Source organism: Halichoerus grypus, chromosome 2, assembly GCF_964656455.1.
Source record: "Halichoerus grypus chromosome 2, mHalGry1.hap1.1, whole genome shotgun sequence".
NCBI lineage: Eukaryota > Metazoa > Chordata > Mammalia > Carnivora > Phocidae > Halichoerus > Halichoerus grypus.
In genome coordinates this window covers 108,948,505-108,968,848 of record NC_135713.1, presented here as the reverse complement: position 1 = coordinate 108,968,848, position 20,344 = coordinate 108,948,505, and the positions used below count along the sequence as shown (strand labels likewise).

Here is a 20,344-nt window from a genome sequence, read left to right as displayed (position 1 = left end):
TTCTTCCAATCCTTGAGAATGGAATGTTTTTCCATTTCTTTGTGCCTTCCTCAATTTCTGTCATGAGTATTTTATAGTTTTCTGAGTACAGATTCTTTGCCTCTTTGGTTAGTTTTATTCCTGGTATCTTATAGTTTTGGGTGCAATTGTACATGGGATCAACTCCTTAATTTCTCTTTCTTCTGTCTTGTTGTTGGTGTATAGGAATGCCACTGATTTCTGTGCATTGATTTTATATCCTGCCACTTTACTGAATTCCTGTATGAGTTCTAGCAGTTTTGGGGTGGAGTCTTTTGGGTTTTCCATGGGTATTAAAGAGGGCATGTATTGAATGGATCCCTGGATGTTATACGCAAACAATGAATCATGGAACACTACATCAAAAACTAATGATGTAATGTATGCTGATTAACATAACATAATAAAATTTTAAAAAATAGATCACATAGTGGGGAGCATTTATATGAGGATAGTTTTTCAAAGTCTCTTTTTTTTAATTCCTTTATTAAATGAGTTATGTACCATAGAAAAAGCCTAGTCCCTCAACTTCCTAAAACCATCTATTAGCTTTTATAGCATATATAAATCATTATATTTTATTATGTCACGTTTCTCTTTCCTTATCATTACTGTCTCATTTTAAAGTTTATTTCATATGTATCTTTGTAAACTACTTGCAAATACTTTGGGTGTTAGATGGGAAATAAGGAAACAGATTATTTATTTGTTTATTTATTTATTTATTTGAAATAGATTATTTAAAACCTAAAAAGGAAAGGGCTAGGGAGAGAGTTATCCCAGTAATGTTGAGCCTCAGTTCTACATACAAATTACCTGGAGAGAATTTTTTATTCCTATGATGAAGTCCCTAGAGGTTATGATTTAATTGTTCTCCTTTGGAATAATTTTTAAAACTCTCCAAGGGTTGAGAAGAATTGAATAAATAAATGATTAAAGTAGTGAGAAAGTAACAGAAAGGCATCCCCGTGTGATGAGCAGTAGCAGGCTTGGAAGTTGGCTGAGAAGCTGTAGAGCTATGTGACTCTTAAACTTTGAAGAGAATAAGGGAAATGGATGCCCGTGGAGACATAGGAACTTCCAGAATTAAGAATGGGACTGCTGTTAAGATCTGTTCAAGCTTCACTGGGTGAGGAAGAGCAAGTCTTATCCTCTCTGATACCCCATTCTTCCCACATATAGCCCAAATCAGACCCTGGGAGACAATTGCTTTTTTGGGTCACTGATACATATTTTATAGACTGTTTTCCAGAACACTGTGACTAGCTAAAGTCTAATCTCTGTGAGAGCAGGTTGAACTCATAGGAAATTACTTATATACCCAAAACAGGGAAGAAGGAGTAATGATGTAGGAATTTGATTGTTTTGCTTATAGCTCTCCAATAAAATGATTCTGTGCAGAGTTCAGTCATGTACACATAAAAGATGAAAAACTCTTCATCTTCTCCTGCCTCATAATATAAAACAAAAACAGAAAACAAAACCTTCTTTCTATATATTTATGGAGAAGGTAAAAATATATGTGGGTTGTGGGTTTTTGTTTTTGTTTTAGCTAATAACAGATTTTTAAATAACTATGATTTGATACTGGTAAGGTCTGAGTTAATTACCATTTATAGAGTAACCATGGTGACCAACATATTGCTTCTGATTCCATTAATCTTGTTGCGATTAACTGTAAATCCCAAAGGATCTCTAGCAGTGATTCAGAAATAATCTTTTCACATGTATATTATTTCATGACAGCCACTTTCTTTAAATGTGTCTCTAACCAGCAAAGAAATAAGACAGTCCCTAATGAGGTGATTAAAAACCTGTTCCCCAAATTAAAAAAAAAATTTACAAAATATAGCAAATGACCAAGAAGGTAAATATGTAGAAATTCCACATTAAGGAGGATTTATTTCACAAACACGTGTCCTATCCCTAACAGACATACCAGAGTAGTCCATTCTGTTCCAGTTAGAAATTTGCCCGTGTAGGACCTCAACCTCAAGATAGGAACTGGAGACAAAATTTGATATTCTTTAATGAAAAAACTTCCAGTTATTATTTAGAATATAGGAATTAGAAAGGATGAGTTGAGCTGGATTTAGGAAGAGGAACAGCTGATTGCCTAAAATGGGACTAATAATGTGTTATGTTTGTAAAGAGTTGTTTACAACTTTAAACATAGAGTATGACCCTACCCCAGCTAAAACCCACCTGTGTCCTGCAACAGCCCAGAGAGTCTGTACAAAATGTGGTAGCCTCATTTTACAGATGAAGATACAGAGGCTAAGAATGCAGAATGACCTCCCCATAATTACTTAGTATTAGAGCTTTCTTTTTAACTGGCTAAATAAATTGCTAAGATTCTGAGTTAGAGGATAAGAGAATTGGATTAACAACCCAACTTTTTTCTGACCTCAATTCATATTATGTCTAGATGATATAAGCACAAATCTGGGTCATTTGAGTAGCAGGAAGGGTTATAAATTTAACGTGAATGCTCTTGTTGGAATAATAACCATCATTTCATATTTTCTTGCAAAGCAACAATCTACAGGATTTAAGAAGGAAAGATACCCACAAGCAGTTAGATGTATTAACTTTTATTACTGAGATAGTCATAGAATGATGTTTATGTGCTGTTTTCCAATAGGAAAAATTGCTAAACCCCTCAGAATACATGAACGAAATTTCAAAACAATAAAAAGCTGACATGACTGATCAGTGTGGCTAGTAGGACTAATGTGAAAGCATTGTGTAATAGTTTCATTGCTGTTTATTTTTGTTTTTGACTATTCATAAAATAATTTTCATCTCATTCATAGCATCTTGGACTCTATGATATGTAGTAATTCATAAATCAACCAGCATGATTCTGATCCCCTCTAGCTGGTGATTGGACTTTGCCTAAAGCTACTCTGTTGGTGGTAGACATCATCGACAAGTCTGCGGTAGTAAAACCAAAGCCAAACACTGGGCATTTGCACCCCTGATTCCAAAAATGAGATTAACCAAATTTGATGGCAAATTAGTCTTCTGTTCACCTCAGCACAAATGCCCCAGACCATAATTTTAATCAACTGAAAAAAGAAAATGGTCTCCATTAGCTATTTAAGCTTTCAAGGTAAAGGTTTTTAGTAATTCCCTAGTAATAGTAAAAAAATAACATTTCCTTGGCAATTTAGGACATCGAGAAGGTCACATTAAAATATTTCTTAAAAACAAATGGAAGGGGAATGGTTTTGATACAATCATGGCTATATATTTATATATTTTTACAAATTGTTAGAAAATGGGGAATGTTGTATATGCATAAATGTGTAACTCGTCACAGTAGCCTAAGACCCCATGGGTTATTAAATCAGCAGAAATGAAGGGTACCTGGGTGGCTCAGTTGGTTGAGCATCTGACTCTCGGTTTCTTCTCAGGTCATCGTTTGGGGTCATGGGATCGAGCCCTACACCAGGCTCCAAGCTGACTGGGGAGTCTGCTTGAAATTCTGTCTCTCTCTGCCCCTCCCCCCAATAAATAAATAAATCTTTTAAAAATTAGATCAGAAATGAGATACTTGTACGTGTTGAATGGTAGAAGCAAGCATTCCATCAACTTGGCTTAAGAGTACAAATAAGCTAGCCAAGTTGTTCCTTCTTCACCTTCACAAAGGTATACCCTGGTTAAGTTTATACAAACAGCGTTGCAGAGGATGAGTTTGCCTAGCTCCAAAGAGTGCTAAATTGCTTCAAGTAAGCATTTGTCCTCTGTAAACTCAGAAAGCCATGTCCTTTATATCGTAGCCTCAACCCCTTCCTTACATAACAACACTCTCCTGTGACTACCCTCTCAATAACCTCTTTCTGGTGATTTGATTTCTAGCCGTGTACCGGGGTAGCTTGGTCTGTTAACATAAGGGCTCTCTGCCTAGAGCCTTTCCAGGCATAGGCCAGATCTTGGTTAATAAGACCTATAGGAGCAGAGGGATAATTTTAAAATTTCATGAAGAAATCCAATTAGATTTGAGTTCCTTTGAAAGAACCTTTGGAATTTCTTTTTAAAACTATGCTAGCACTTGAGATTTAAGGTGTATTCATGTGTAGCATGCATTTTACAGCTTCATTTCACTATGAATGTATCATTTTTTCATAGACCACACACATAAGATGAGGTGAGAGAAAATTAGAGTTTTCAGTGTTTGCTTTTATTTTCCCAATTTATGATACATGCTGACTCTCCTGTTGCTAGAGGAATATATTATGAACTTAGGTATCAGAATTAGAAAGATCGTGTCTCCAGATTTTTCTGATAAAATATACCATGCCTCGGAGATGTTCACATGGGACATAGAGTATATTTCTCCAGCTATTTTAGTCTCATTTGAAAACTTGAACTTGGTTCAGGGGAATGCTCTGAAATAAAACACTATCTGCCTCGTAGCTCTATCCTTTCTTCTCAGAAGGAAAAGACAGTGATCACATCTGACTGAAAGATCTCCTGCTACAGTTTAAAGCTATTGGCTTTTATTCTCTCTTGAAGCTGAGAACAGAGTGTCACTATTTTCTATTTAATAATCTTGAAAGACTTAACACTTGCTAGTAGAAACATTTCTAAGCTTCTCTCTTTGACATTTTACAAATCCCTTTCTTTAACTTTCATCCAGTTTTTCAACATTTTATATCCTGCTCTTGACCACCCATTGAGTGGTATATCTTTCTCACCTATCCTAGATTGTTGTTCTCAAATAAAAACATGACCAATATAGAGGGCAGGTTAAAGATCATGGCCTCCTTTCAGCTTTTTGTCTAAAATGACAACAAATGCACAAGAATTTCATTTCTCAAACTTATAATAAGTAGTAAGAGCATAGGCTTGAGAGCTATACTACCTGGGTTTAATTTCCTAATCTGCCACTCTACTAGTGGGCTGTTCTTGGGATGATTATTTAACCTCTTTATGCTTCATTTTTGTCAATGGTAAAATGGGGATAATAAATAATACTCCTCTGATTCTGAGCATTAAATTAATGTAACCTATATAAAGTATTTAGGACTATACCTATAAATATGAACCATAAAAATTCTATCTCCATTTCAAAATCAGAAGTTGTGTGCGTCATGATCCATACTAGAAGGTTATCTGGAATTCTAGATATCCTGCTGACAGTAACTTAAGCCCCCAGCCCATTATATTGTAATTTTGATATGAACCTGGCATTTTTCTCTTAATATAAAGCGTGAGTATATTAGTTTTTATGATTGATTCTTAAATATTAACATTATCCCCATATCTCCTAGGCCCTAATTGCCCTAGCTCTTTAAGTTGTTATTGTAACAAGGGAAAATGATGCTTTTTTTGTGGTGGGCTGTAAAGTGAACAATTGGGTTTCCTAAAACTGAGGAGTTTCTAGGAACATGGGATTTTTACTGCAAAAACTGGGAATGTCATGAGCAAATCAGGATGGTTGGCCATTCCAGCTATAAAGGTACTATGTAAGGTATAAAAGGGAGAAAGGAAAAAAACAGTAGTCATATTAATATCACTAAATAAAAAAGAATTCTTAGTACAAATAGTCTCTGAGTATCTGAAGGGTGAGATTGCACTGGACTAATTCTAAACTTCAGGCATTTGGGCTTCACTTTTTGCTATTATCATCATCTGTGGGTCATACTCCTTCTCCTTCATTTTATGTTGTGTTCTCCTCTGATCATTTTTTGCCTATTGTTTTCTTCTAGGTCAACTCAAATCAAAACATACTCTTGGGATAACGCCCAGGTTATCCTGGTTGGGAACAAATGTGACATGGAAGATGAGCGGGTCATCTCAACAGAGAGAGGCCAACATTTAGGAGAACAGCTTGGTAAGTGATAGGTTAGCAGAAAACAGAGCTTGGTCATTATTTGTAACACTGCACAGAGTCACAGCTAATTGCTAGGATGGGCTTAATGAAAAGACTTTCAACCTTGCAGTAGAAGCCAACGTATCCTCGCAGTAGAAGCCAATGTATCCTTGGTAAGTAGTAAATGGATTTCCTCTCACTTTCTGTCGCACTATCAGAATCCAAGCATAATTACAAAAGCAAAATAACCAGAATGTTAATCTAGTACAAGGTATTCAAATTCTCATTCCCTGAGAAACACAGGCTAAGCCTTGCCTGCTATTTTTTAGTTCCTTTATTTTTTTCCTCCATATACAACATTTTGTTTGCATTGAGTGAGCATTTTATTATCATGTGTGATTGTTGTTGTCAGGTTTCTACTGGAAAAGTTTAGTAGCACAGAATAGGTCACATTATAGATCCTGATTCTGGGGACATCACTGACAAGCCTTGCTGCTGTTAAAAACGTCTTTGAGACTCAGTCTCTTCATCTCTCAAGAATGAGTATCATGACCCATGCCTCCTTTACCAAGTTTTTGTAGATAAAACCAACCGAGATTAAAAAAAAAAATAGGTATTAGCTTTAGAAGTCACAAAGCCCTTTTAAACACAAAACACTGTATCTTGAGAGAAAAGTACTGGAGCAAGTAGGGTAGAGTTTTGGTGCACAGGAGGGAATCATGTTTGATTTATTAGTTCAAGGCATTTACACTGAGCACCTATGATATGCCCAGTACTGTGCCAGATATCACGGGGCATACAAAAATGTATGATTCACTGTCCCTGGGCTCAAGTTGCTTTCAGTCAAGTGAGAAATCTAGAGATCCACAGAAAAAAGCAGAAACAAGCAGACAACAAAAACAGGATAATTAACTTGGAGGTAGATGCCAAGAGGAAAGCAACAGAGGGAAGGAGGCAGACTGGAAGAGAGGTACCAAGAGGTGTGAGAGCAGAGTGGGACAGGAAGCAGGTAAAGCTCAAAGAAGACAGGACACCTGGAGAGAAAATGTGTGGAATTGAGCAGAACAGCTAGAAAGAGGTGAGTGATGAGAGGACATAGAGATCATATGGGTAAATGCCAAGATAAGGCCTGAATGGACCCTAAAGGAGAACAGAATTTGAAAACCGCAAAGAGGAGAGGAAGCTTTATGATTAAAGGGCACAGTGGTGCAAGGACATTGAGAGGAGAGTGAGTAGAAAAGTTGGAACCTAGTGTAATATTACTGAAGTAGAGAGCAGATTTGGGGAACAATTGAAGCCCTAGAGCAAAAGAGGTGGAATTCTTTTCTTTTTATTCCTGCTCCTCTTCCTCCCCTCCCCCTCCCCTCTCCTTCCTCCTTACACAACAGAGAACATGGAGGTATTCTTAGCAGGGCAGAGTCTGGCTCTCCAGCCTTTTTGGCTACTACCTACAGTAAGAAATATGTTCAATCTAGCAACCCAGTGCATACATATGTACAGAGAGAGAAAGAAATAGAAGTTTCACAAAGTATATTTACCCTTACTAGATGAGATTCATTCTGATATTTTTCTATTCAATTCTCTTTCTCCCTCTGTCTTTTGATAGTGTTCTCACCCACTATTGATCTTAGGGCCTAGTGATGGGCCTCAACCTACACTTTGAAAAGCACTGCTATGAAGGGCTGCTTTGAGATCAATCTGCTGGTACTGGGCAGCACATATTGGAGAAGCAGAGACCCTCTCAATGGGTCCCAATTGGGTCACTCTATCATGTGGTAATCTCCTAAAAGAACTATGCACAGTCCATTCTGAGAGCTTGAACATTTCTTTGTGAGATCAGTGTACTCATTAGACTAAGGGCTGTCACCCGATGACCACAAGAATGCTTCCACCAAACCTTTGTGGAGCTGCCCATGAGAAAGTCACATAGCTGATGTCTGGTCTCTGTGGTTGCTCTTGAACCATTAGCATTTCGTTCATAGGGGCGATCCCATTCTATCACTTTAACAACGTTTTTATTGAAAATTCTGAAAAACTTGGCAACTCTCCTTAATCCTCTTAGCAGGTCAAGACTTTAGGATTGGAGAATAGTAGATCCCCAAAGAAAAAAGAAACCTAGGAGAAGGTTGGCATGGTGGCTTCCTGAAACCATCTCTTCTTTCCCTGTATTTTCTTGACAAGTCAGACATACGCCACATTGGGGGTAGCGGGGGAACTGCTCCACAGATCGAAATCATCTCTCTCTGTATAAATGTGAAAATTGTTTGGTTCAAACAAAAACGGATTGAAGGCAGACACTGTTTAATGTCACCAGCAGAAAAGAGACCGGTAACTGCATGAACTCTTCACTACTTTAATAAATTACTTGGGTGTTCAGAAGAGCAGGTTATGGAAGAAACATTAGAATGATGGGAATGCATCCAGAAGGTGACCTTTCTTAGAACTAAGCCTCTGACTGGCATCAACATGAACCCTGTTCATGCAATGCATAGCTGTAGGAAAGTTCCTGAAATTGTGAGGCAGAAATGTTTTATGCTCCGGTGCAAGTTCTTCCAATGGTTTCTAATTGATTTTCTTTTTTTTTTTTTTTTTGCTCTCTATGTAATATAACCCAGCAGTTGTCATAGCAACCAACACTTGTGCATTCTTGGAGAGTCATTTACTTCCTTTAATGTGGTTTGTTCTTCTCGTGACTGAACACACTTCTACAAATGATCATGACAGATCATTTGTATGGAAATAACCTACTCTCACAACATCAATGTAAAGATTTTAAAGATCTTTCCTTTGTTTTTTTTTTTTTTAATTACTAGTACAACTCCATTGTCCAGAATTCCCTTACATAGACACAGAGGTTGGGCACTGTTTATAAACATCATGTCCACATTTCAGTAAATGGTTGAAAATAACTGTTCTATCAGTCTGGTTACAATTAATTCTCCATTGTGGATAGTTACATCCATAAAACATTTGCTAATCCTAGTGAGGGTACTTGAAGGAACTGAGTTGTAGCTGAGCTCTTTGAAATCCTTGTATGGCAGTCACCCTTGTCGGTCCACTTTAGTTCACCAAGCACTTACTGAGTGTTTACGATGTGTCAGCTGCTGATAATACCATCCCCTACCTTCCAGAAACAAATAGAGTACCTGAGATAGACTCTCCAGACAATGAGCATTTCCCTTTCCTCATTCTCTGTTCTATTTGGCCCTTTGGTTATGCCCTTATAGAACTTGGCCTTTTGGCTTCCACCCTATGATGCCCTCTGTTTTCCTCCTCCCTCTCCAGCCATACCTTCTGTTTGCTTGGAAAATCCCTCCTTTTTCTGCTTCTTGCTCTTTGGCATTCTTCACTGGGCCCACCACTCTTCATTTTCTCCCATCCACTTCCATGCTCAGAACTGCTGCCACAGACCATGACAACCCAATCATTTTTTTAATTTTAATTCCAGTATAATTAACCTACAGTGTTATATTAGTTTTAGGTATACAGTGTAGTAGTTCAACACTTATATGCATCACCCAGGCTCACCACGGCAAGTGCATTCCTTAGTCCCATCACCTGTATCATCCTTCCTCCAGCCCCCACCCCACCTTCCCTCTGGTAACCATCAGTTTGTTCTCTATAGTTAAGACTGTTTCTTGGCTTATCTCTCTTTTCCTTTGCTCATTTGTTTTGTTTCTTAAATTCCACATATGAGTGAAGTCATATAGTATTTATCATTCTCTGACAGACTTATTTCACTTAGCATTTATACTGTCTAGCTCCATCCATGTCATTGCAATGACAAGATTTCATTCTTTTTATGGCTGAATAATATTCCACTGTGTGTATGTACATATATACATATGTATACGTACATACACACCACATCTTCTTTATCCATTCATTTATCAGTGGATGCTTCCATAATTTGGCTATTGTAAATACTGCTATAAATGTAAGGGTGCACATACCCCTTTGATTTGGTGTTTTTGTATTTTTTTTTGGGTGAACACCCAGTAGTGCAATTACTGATTGGTAGGGTTCCAATTTAACTTTTTGGGGGACCTCCACACTTTTTCCACAGTGGCTGTACCAGTTTGCATTCCCACCAACAGTGACAACCAAATCTTGTTCTAGTCCTGCTCTCTCCCTGGAGCTGCAGGCTCCTCTATCCCGTCCCCGCCCCCCATAGCTGTGCATTTTCTGTATGTGTGTTGTAGGGTGGTTCTTTAATCATCTGCAGCTAAATCTGAGGTTCTTGCTCAAGTGCACAATTATCAACCCAACACAGTCCTGTTGCATTAGAGTTTCTGAAGTTGAAGCCCGGGAATCTACATTTTTAAGAAACACTCTGACTTTACACAACACTAATTTTAGAATGCTGGCTTAGATGGTGGCAAGTATTTGTCCCCGGAGCTGAACATTATCCTATATAATACTATTCTTTCAATGCATGTTTTTAACATTTACTACAGATGTATATACCTGTAACAATATATAGGAATGTTTTAGATTTGTATTTTATCTAAGCAACAAATTTATAATATGGTAATAATCTAGATATATGTATAATATTATAACTTAAACTTTAAAAGTTAAAACTGTTTAATATTAAATGAGAAAAAAATAGAAATAATTATAGTTTTCCTAAAATAGAAGTCACTCAAGTAGAAATAAGAACAAATAAATTTATGGAAGGGAAGGGATTTGTATTGCCTTGAAATTATAGATGAAAGGATATTTGAACTATTTTTATAAGCTCGAAAGGGCAGAAAGTACAGAAATTCTAAAATTTGCCAAAATGTAGTCAGAGAAACAAAGACTGCAGATAAAAAAATTGAAGTGATTAATTTTTTTATAAACAGTTTGTAAAGATTCAGTTTTGAAATGTTCCTAATTTGCATTAATATTTCTTCCTAACTCAAATAATAGATACTTACTCTCTTTTAGTCTTCAAACAACTGTCATGATATTATGTGCATGTATTACTAAATTCCACACCCATCTTTCCCCTCGTCCAGGTCTCCACAGAGACCCCATGAGGATTCCTGACAACTATAAAATATGTTAACACTTGGCCACTTTTCCAATCCGTAAGATTTGCCTCTCACTTCGCCATTGTAATGACTTGTTTTGTTTTGATTATCCATCTGACAAATACTTATTAAACACCCACAGTGACATTAGGGAGTCATAAAATATGTATCTTTTCTGTTGTGAAGCTTAACATGTGGTCTGTATATCAGAAATATCAAATATCATGAATATATAAATTAAACAGCTGGAAAACATCAAAACAAGTGCAATTTGAAGAGTGGAGGAGGGGCACAGAGTTGTGTGAGTGGATAGTTGCTTCTGTTTTAGGAATATGAAGACTGACAAAATACATTCTGTCTGTACTCTGAAGCATACTCATCTGATAAAGACTGGCTTAACCAATCCCTTCAAGGGAATAATCTGTTGAAGTAGAAAGAGGTAAATTAAAGACAAATAAATGGAAAAGGATACTCCTTCACATCACAAAGACTATACTGAAGGAACTGACTGGATGTAGGCAGGATATATAATTATTTCCTAAAAGATCTAGATAAATCAGGGAAGGTAGATCCATCATGGCTGAAAGAGTTTGGACTCCCTGTGAACATTTCTGTCACAACAAGGGTAAGAATTTAGGCACATTGACCATACTGCCTCATATGCCTTGACATCACTGGTGGAGACACGTTAACTGAGGTGAAGGGACCATCATTATAACTCATCCAGAGAAGTCTACCTCCTTGGATTTTCTTGGCAATGCTTTGGATTCCTGCTGGGTCTGCACAAACCCAGGGTTGCCTAACTCAAGAATTCTGATTCTGGGATCCTCTAATCTGCTCTGCTCCTATGAATCTTTTAGGGGCAACCACCCTTGTCTTTCACTGCCAGCCCAGGGAAGAGAAAGCAAGGCAGTAATTGTAATAAGAAATCATGTTGCCATGGGAACCATGAACTTTTGGATCCACGTGGTCTGACCTTAAGCAGCTAGATTCTCTTCATATGTTTTTTATTGAAGATAATTATAATAGTAGCATCGTACCTTCCCTGACCTCTAAGTTCACTCATGAGTCATTGTATCCTTAGTACAACCTCGAGGTACAGAATAGGTCTTAAATGAATTTAGTTTTCTATTTTACAGTTCAGGAGGGAATTGGGTCCCATATAATAGTAAGCCTATTTAAACTCTGTTCTTGGATGCCACAGTCTTCCAGTGATCTACAGACTTCTAGTGGACGATGCCATAAAGTGACTACATCCTTGTTAAGGATAAATTCTCTTAAATGCAATCTCACCCAAATACATAATTTCTCCTTTCAACAAATGTCCATCTTTCTGGAGTCTCTTCCAACATTAGTTTCTTAGTTTATTAAAACTGGAAAATTCTTTAGCCATTCTGTGCTTTCTAGCCTCTGGAAATTCTTAATGCCTTACTCCATAAGCCTTAAAACTGACACTGAGACAGCACTAAAGCATACAGCAATTTCTTAGTACCTTTAGAACACCAATTTACAGGGATTCCTGGGTGGCACAATCAGTTAAGTGTCCTACTCTTGGTTTCGGCTGAGGTCAATTATCTCAGGGTCATGAGAGATAGAGCCCGCAGGGCTCCATGCTCAGCGTGGTGTGCCTGAGTTTCCCTCTGCCCCTCCTCTGCCCCACTCTCTCGCTCTTTCTCTTCCAAAATAAATAAATCTTTTAATAAAACACCAACTTACAGACTCCGTAATCAAAACCACTTAAGTTCTCTTCTAAATAATGAAAAATCAATGTATTACGGAGTGTGCTATTGTCTTGATTGTTGCACTGAGGGAGCCACATCAGAGTGCTCTGAGACCAGGAATAACTGAGGTGAACGAACTCAGAAGTCACAGATGGGCCTCAGAACACTGATAGGGTCTTCCATTTTTCTCAGAAAATTCAAATCAGACAAGACCAAAGCAAGGAGAGGGAAATAAATCTAGAAGGAAGATTGGATCTAGAGTAGGTGTTTTGAAAAAAATCGCAGTGGTCAAGCCATATCCAGGCCAATTAATTGGAATCTCGAGAATGGGACCCAAAATATTTTTTTAAATTACTTTTGTTGCAGTAATAATTGACATATAACATCATATTAGTTTCAGGAGTACAACATAATGATTCGATATTTGTATATATTGCAGAACAATCACCACAAAAATTTTAGTTAACCTCTGTTACCCTACATAGAAAAATTCTTTTCTCGTGATGAGAACTTTTAAGATCCACTCTCAAAGCAACTTTTAAATAAAAATACAATATCATTAACAAAAGTCATTATGCTATACATTATATTTCCATGACTGACTTATTTTATTACTGACAGTTTATATATTTTGTCCCCCTTCACCATTTTGTCCACCCCTCACTCCTGGCCTTTGGTAACCATCAATCTGTTCTCTGTATCTATGTGCTTCATTGTTTTTTAAATTTTTTTAATTGAAGTATAGTTGGCATGTAATATTACATTAGTTTCAGGTATACAACATAGTGACTCCACAAATACATACACTACAAAATGCTCACCATGGTAAGTGTAGTTACTGTCAGCATATGAAGTTATTAGAATATTATTGAGAATATTCCCTATGCTGTATTTTTCATTCCATCACTAATTCATTTTATAACTGAAAGTTGGTACTTTTTAATCCCCTTCACCTCTTTCGCCTCTCCCCATGCCCCTTGCTCTGACAACCACCAATTTGTTCTCTGTATATATGAGTCTGTTTCTATTTTGTTGTTGTTGCTTATTTTTTATGTTCCACATAAAAATGAAATCATGTCTTTCTCCGACTTCACTTAGCATAATACCCTCTAGGTCCAACCATATTGTCATAAATGGCAGGATTTCATATTTTTTATGGCTGATGATATTTTGTGGTGTATATATACTACATCTTCCTTATCCATTCATCTATCAGTGGACACTTGGGTTGCTTTCATATCTTGGCTACTATAAATAATGCTGCAATAAACACGTGGGTGCATATATCTTTTCAAATTAGTGTTTTTGTTTTCTTTGGATAAATACCCAGAAACGGAATTATGGATCACGCAGTACTTCTATTTTTGGTTTGTTGAGAAACTTCATTATTCTTTCAAAAGGGTCCCCACCAATTTACATTCCCACCAACAGCGCACTAAGGTTCCCTTTGCTCCGCATCCTAGCCAACACTTATTTCTTGTCTTTTTTGATACTAGCTGTTCTGCTGGCTATAAAGTGATATCCCAGGGTGGTTTTGATTTGCATTTCCCTGATGATCAGTGATATGCATCTTTTCATGTATCTCTTGGCCATCCACATGTCTTCTTTGGAAAAGGCCCCTAGATGTGTGTTAAATTAGATGAATGCCCCTCAGGCTGATCCTTCAAGTTTAACAAATGAGCTTCTTTTACATAAAGTCTGGGTGTCTTTCAATTGGCTGTCTCTACATTAGGCCCTGGGAGTTTAAGTCTGTGTGCAAGCCCTTTAAGAGCTTTTTCTCAGTTTACTACAATGTTGTGGGTGTCGTGGATACAAGCCCCATTCATTTTCAAAGCTAGATGTTTTGGGGGACTTGACCTTCAGGTGCAGATCATAAAATATGAATATGCTATGTGGGGTTTAAACCCTTTGGTCCTCAGCCAGAAGCTTTGGGTTTTGAGTTCCTTACTCATTGTAGATAGTTAAGCCAGGAATGAAGTTTATAGCAAGATGGTGTCCCAGCCTCTCCTACCCGCTTTGATGTGGCCATTCTTTTGTTCACCCAATGGGTAGGAGTTGCTCAGCCACATTTTAGATTTTTTTCCCAGAGGATTCTTCCGTATATAGTTGCAAATTCGTTGTGTCTATGGGAGGTGAGTTTAGTATTCTATGTCACCATCTTGAACCAAAACCCAACTGTATTTCTTTTAAGTCTCATGTTATTCCAACACATAGTCATGATTGAGAACCACTGATGTACAGGGAAAAACAAAACAAAACAAACAACAACAACAAAACAAGAGGCAGATTACTAGAGAGCCAACAGGAGGAGGTTGTGCTATGTGATGCTTTTGATAGTTTGGAACCATGCTGCTCTGCCTCAGGAACCTGGTCCACAAGGTTGGCTTCCTACTGACCACCTACTGACACCTTATGTACTACCCTAGTCTGGTCCCCTGTGGCCAATAGTTACAACATTTTTAATAAGACTTTTGGTGGTCAGAAGAGTAGTATGAGGTTACAGAACAGTATATAATTAGTGGGTCCAGTGAGAATTTAGCGAAGTCTGCTTAGAATTGTATAATGAGTCATTGAGTTAAAATAAATGTGCCATAGATTCTCATCCCAAACTGCAATGGGGTCACCTTAAGAATTTATTTCTTTGGGGAGACTGGAGATAAATGTTTTTCTGAGTAGTTTGGGAATTCATTACAGTGTTTTATTAATTCACTCATTTAGTCGTTCAGTATTATTGAACACCACTTTTGGCCAGGCCCTGTGAGCAAAGCAACAGTATGACCAACCTCCTGCCACCACCACCCCCCGCCCAAGTAGATTCTAGTCTAGTGAGGGACACTTAAACAAAGGCTTTAAAAAAAAGACCATATATATTACCATGATAGGGATGTGGACTCAGTGTTAGAAGAGCTTGTAAGATAAAAATATCCCCTCTCTGAAGACTCCGGGAATGGTGCCATTGAGGAGATGATGTTTGAACCAAGTCTTGAAGTATAAATAGGATGCATTAGGTGGACAAACAGATGATTGTCCTTCTAGGCAGAAGAAATTGATCTGGAGAGATCTAAGGCTGGAAAGCTTGTAGAACTGAAGACTGGGCTTTCTCTTATAAGGGCTGCAGAACCAGTGCTATGTTTTAAACAGTAGGGTGACATGAAGATCACATTTCATTTTTGAACATTTACCTTGGCAGTGTTCATAAAATTAAGGTATTTAAGATCAGCTGGTGTGCAGAAAGAAAATGTTAACACTAACATTTATTTGTATATCAATACTCAAACATTTTTTTAGTTATTGGCTTTTATAATGTATCACTCCAATAGTACATTATAATTTATAAATATTTGTCTATTAGTGTCAAATCTTATTTTTGTTTTGCTTTTTTTATTGAAATATATTTGACATATAACATTGTGTAAATTTAAGGCGTACAAGTTAATTTCATATTTATATTACATTATATTGTAATATGAATGCCATTGTAATGATAACACCTCTATCACCTTACATAATCTTTTTAATATTTGGAATAATGAAGTTCTAGTGTCTTATCGACTTTGATGATTATAGTACAATATTGTTACTATATTTACTGTGCTGTGCATTAGATTTCTGGGGCTTATTTACTACCCATTGTAAGATTGTACCCTTCAACAACATCTTTCCTGTTCCCTGATCCCCATCCCCTGGTAACCACCATTTTATTGTGTTTTTACAAGCTTGGCTTTTTAGATTTCCACATATAAGTGATAGCATACAGCACTTAAATTTGTCTGACTTATCTCACCTAGTATAATGTGCACAGTGCCCATCCATGTTGTTGCAAATGGCAGGATATCCTTCTTTCTCACAGCTGAATAATATCCATTGTGTATATGTACCACAATTTCCATATCCTTTCATCCATTGATGGGCACTCAGTTTGTTTCCATATCTTGGCTGTTGTGAACAATGCTGTAATAAACATGAGAATGCATATATTTCTTCAAAATTCTGTTTTCATTTCCTTTGGGTATATACCCAGAAGTAGAATTGCTGGATCGTATGGCAGATCTATTAGTTTTGAGGAAAATTCATATTTTTCACATTGATGGGACCAGTTTACATTCCCTCCAACAGTGTGTGAGGGTTTCCTTTTTTCCACATCCTTGCCAGCACTTGTTATCTCTTGTCTTCCTGATTATAGCCATTATAACTGGTGTTGAAATCTTTTCATATACCTTCTGGCCATTTGAATGACTTCTTTGGATAAATATCCATTTAGTTCTTTTGCCCATTTCTTAATCAGATTTTTTTTGTTGTGAGTTGTTCAAGTTCTTTATATATTTTAGATATTAGCTCCTTATCTGATAGACGGTTTGCAAAATACTTCCTTTCTGTAGGGTGCCTTTTCATTTTCTAAATTGTTTCTTTTGTTGGGGCACCTGGGTGGCTCAGTTGGTTAAGCGACTGCCTTCGGCTCAGGTCATGATCCTGGAGTCCCTGGATCGAGTCCCGCATCGGGCTCCCTGCTCGGCAGGGAGTCTGTTTCTCCCTCTGACCCTCCCCCCTCTCGTGTGCTCTCTCTCATTCTCTCTCTCTAAAAAAAAACAAAAACAAAAACAAAACATAAATTGTTTCTTTTGTTGTGCAAAAGCTTTTAAGTTTGATGTAGTCCCATTTGTTGAATCTTGTTTTTGTCAATTTTGCTTTGGGTGTCCTATCCAAAAAATCATTGCCTAGACAAATGTCAAGACATTTCTTCTATGTTTTCTTTTATAAGTTTTATTGTAGCAGTATAATGTTTAAACTTTTGATTATTTTGAGTTAATTTTTATGAATGGTCTAAGATAGGAGTCCAAATCTGTTGAAGAGACTATCCCTTCTCCACTGGGTGCTCTTGGCTACCTTGTTGAATATTAGTTGATCATGTAACCAGGAATTTATTCTTGGCTCTTTATTCTGTTCTACTGGTCTATGTGTCTCTTTTTGTGTCAGTACCATACTGTTTTTATTACTGTAGCCTTGTAGTTTGAAATCCAGAAGTGTGGTAACTCCAAGCTTTGTTCTTTTTCCTGAGTATAGCTGTAGCTATTCAAGGTCTTCTGTAGTTTCATACAAATTTTACAAATACAAATAGTACATTTGTACTATTTCACATACAAATCTGTGAAAAATGCTTTTGTTATTTTGATGGGAATTGCACTGAGTTTATAGATAGCTTTGGGTACTATGGCCATTTTAACAATATAAATTTTTTCAATCTATGAACACAGGATGTCTTTCCATTTGTTTGTATCTGCTTTGATTTCTTTTAGCAACCTCTTGTCATTTGTATTCTACAGACCTTTCACTTTCTGAGTTAAATTTATTCTTAAGAATTTTATTGTTTTTCACACTATTGTGAATAGGATGATTTTATATATTTCTTTTTCAGATGTTTCATCGTTAGTGTATAAAAATGTAAATGATGTATGCTGATTTTGTATCCTCCAACTTTACTGAAATTGTTTTTTCCAACAGTTTTTTGGGTGAGTCTTTGAGATTTTTTATAAACAGAATCCCATTCTCTGCAAATGGCATCAGCTTTACTTCTTCTTTCCTGATGTGAATGTCTTATAATTTTTTGTGTTGTCTGATTGTTCTAGGTAGAACTTTGAGAACTATAATGAGTAGGAATGGTGAGAGTGGGCATCCTTGTCTTTTTCTGATCTTGGAGGAAAGTTTTCACTTTTCCTCCATTGAGTATAATGTTAGCTGTGGATTTGTCATACATGGCCTTTATTATGTTATGTTTCTTGTATACCAAAGCTGCCAATGTTTTTTTATCATGAAAGAATGTTGTATTTTATGAAATGCTTTTTCTGCATCTATTGAAATAGTCATTTTTTCTTTTATCTTATCGTTATCTATGACATTTGTTAATTTGCCTATGTTGAACCATCTTGCTTCCCAAGGATAAATCCCACTTGGTCATGGCTTATAATCCTTTTTATGTGTTCTTGAATTCAGTTTGCTATTATTTTGTTGAGATTTTTCACATTTATATTCATTAGGGATATCAATTACTTATTTAATCTCCTTATTACAGTATTAGTTGGATCAGATTTTCTATTCCTGGTTCAGTCTTGATATGTTTTGTTTCTAGAAATTGATCCATTTCTTTTGGGTTATGTAATTTGCTGTCCTATAATTGCTCATAATGGCCTCTTAACAATCTTTCTGTAGTATCAGTTGTAAAGTCTCATTTTTTATTTCTCAAGTTATGAGTCTTCTATCCTTTTTTTTTCTTAGTCTAGCTAAAGGTTTGTGATTTTGTTTATCTTCTCAAAGAATCCCAGCTGGACTTCACCTCCAATGAGTGTCTGTCCTGCTTTGTACTCTGCAGTTTCACTCCTCCCTCCACCCCCATTGTGGCAAGTGGAGTGGGGCAAATTCACCAAATGCTTTGGATTCTCAGCCCCCATTCGGGTCCCATCCATCTACTATCTGATGCCTGAGTGGGTAAAAATCTCCTGGGTGTCCAGGTGTAATGCCAGAGACACTTTTATTTAGTTATGAATGTCCAATTCATAGTAAATAAGAGGGGACAAAGCTGATGTAATGATGCTGACATCACTCTTTCTGAACCTTTTTTAAAAAAAAACTGGAAGAAATGTACTATTTAAAATGTTTGGAGACCCCTGGTTAGAGAATGGATTGTTGAGGGAAAACAGGAAGCACATGCACAAACTGGTCCCTTAAGTCAAAATGTCTGAAGCTGGAGTACAAACGTGAGTGTCTTAGCTATTCAAGGTGACTCTGATATACAGCAGAGAACCCCTGAGTTAGATCCTCCCTATGTGTCACCTGATTGTGTAGAAGGTTGAGAAGGACAGACCTAAACTGTGAAAGTGGGGATACAAATGCAAAGAGAGCTTTTTAAATATTTAGGCAATAGAAATAATAATATTTGGTGACTGTTTGGATCCTGGAGGCTGAGGATATGGAAGTCAAAGATGATCTTAGCTGTCTGGCTTGAGTAATGAGTTGAAGTCCTCAAAGTAAAATCAGCATTTTAGCCTTCAGAAGGGGAGAAACCTTGAAAGAGACAGAATGGAGATACTTGGTGGAGAACCAACCATAAGGTAAATGGGACAAGTCTCGTGAGCAAGCAGAAAGAATTAGTCTTGCACTGGAATCCTGAAATCCATACTTTTACAGATAACAGGAAATTACTGTTCAAATGCAAACAGCCACGCTTTTCTATGAAATTAAATGGGGGAGGAGGTTAAGAGTTGTCTCCATTAAATGCATTTTTGTGTAACATAAGAAACCACTATGAAAAAGTAAAGCAAATCCTAAGATCTGGCCATCATGGCTTTGTCAGAATTGTTCATTATAGCTAATTTCAATTCATGGGCTTCATTCTGACCTAACAGTGTCTACTTAGCTTGCTAAGGGCCACTTATTAGCTAGAGTACCCATGCCAGAGAAGTATGAGCAGTCCTGGTGGTAGATCCTCCCACCTTGGACATTTTAAAGCTTTCTTTTTTGGTTCAGACCTGCAATGTTGCCTCCAGCCACCCCACTTTAATAAATAATGATGCTTTATTCCTTCAATTTTTTAATCTTCACCCCTCTGTCCCTATGAAAATAATCCTGTAATTAAGCCAGGTAGAGGGAGACAGAAACTATAATGAGGAGGAGAGCCTTGCCCTGAAGTCTATTTTTAAAACTCAGACCACCTGTTCCAAAAAGTTTTGATTCTTTTCTTCAGCAGCCTTTAAAGATTTATTTAAATCTTAAGT

At 36.9% G+C, this 20,344-nt stretch overlaps 1 protein-coding gene across 3 annotated transcripts in view; it reads left to right on the top strand.

Annotated features, from left to right (window-relative positions):
- Positions 1–20,344, top strand: part of RAB3C (RAB3C, member RAS oncogene family) — a 343,707-nt gene that overhangs the window by 287,162 nt on the left and 36,201 nt on the right. For all 3 annotated transcript variants that reach the window (XM_078067302.1, XM_078067301.1, XM_078067300.1), the window contains one exon: positions 5,736–5,860. In XM_078067302.1, the coding sequence (XP_077923428.1) occupies positions 5,736–5,860 (125 nt within the window). The remainder of the gene's footprint in view (positions 1–5,735; positions 5,861–20,344) is intronic.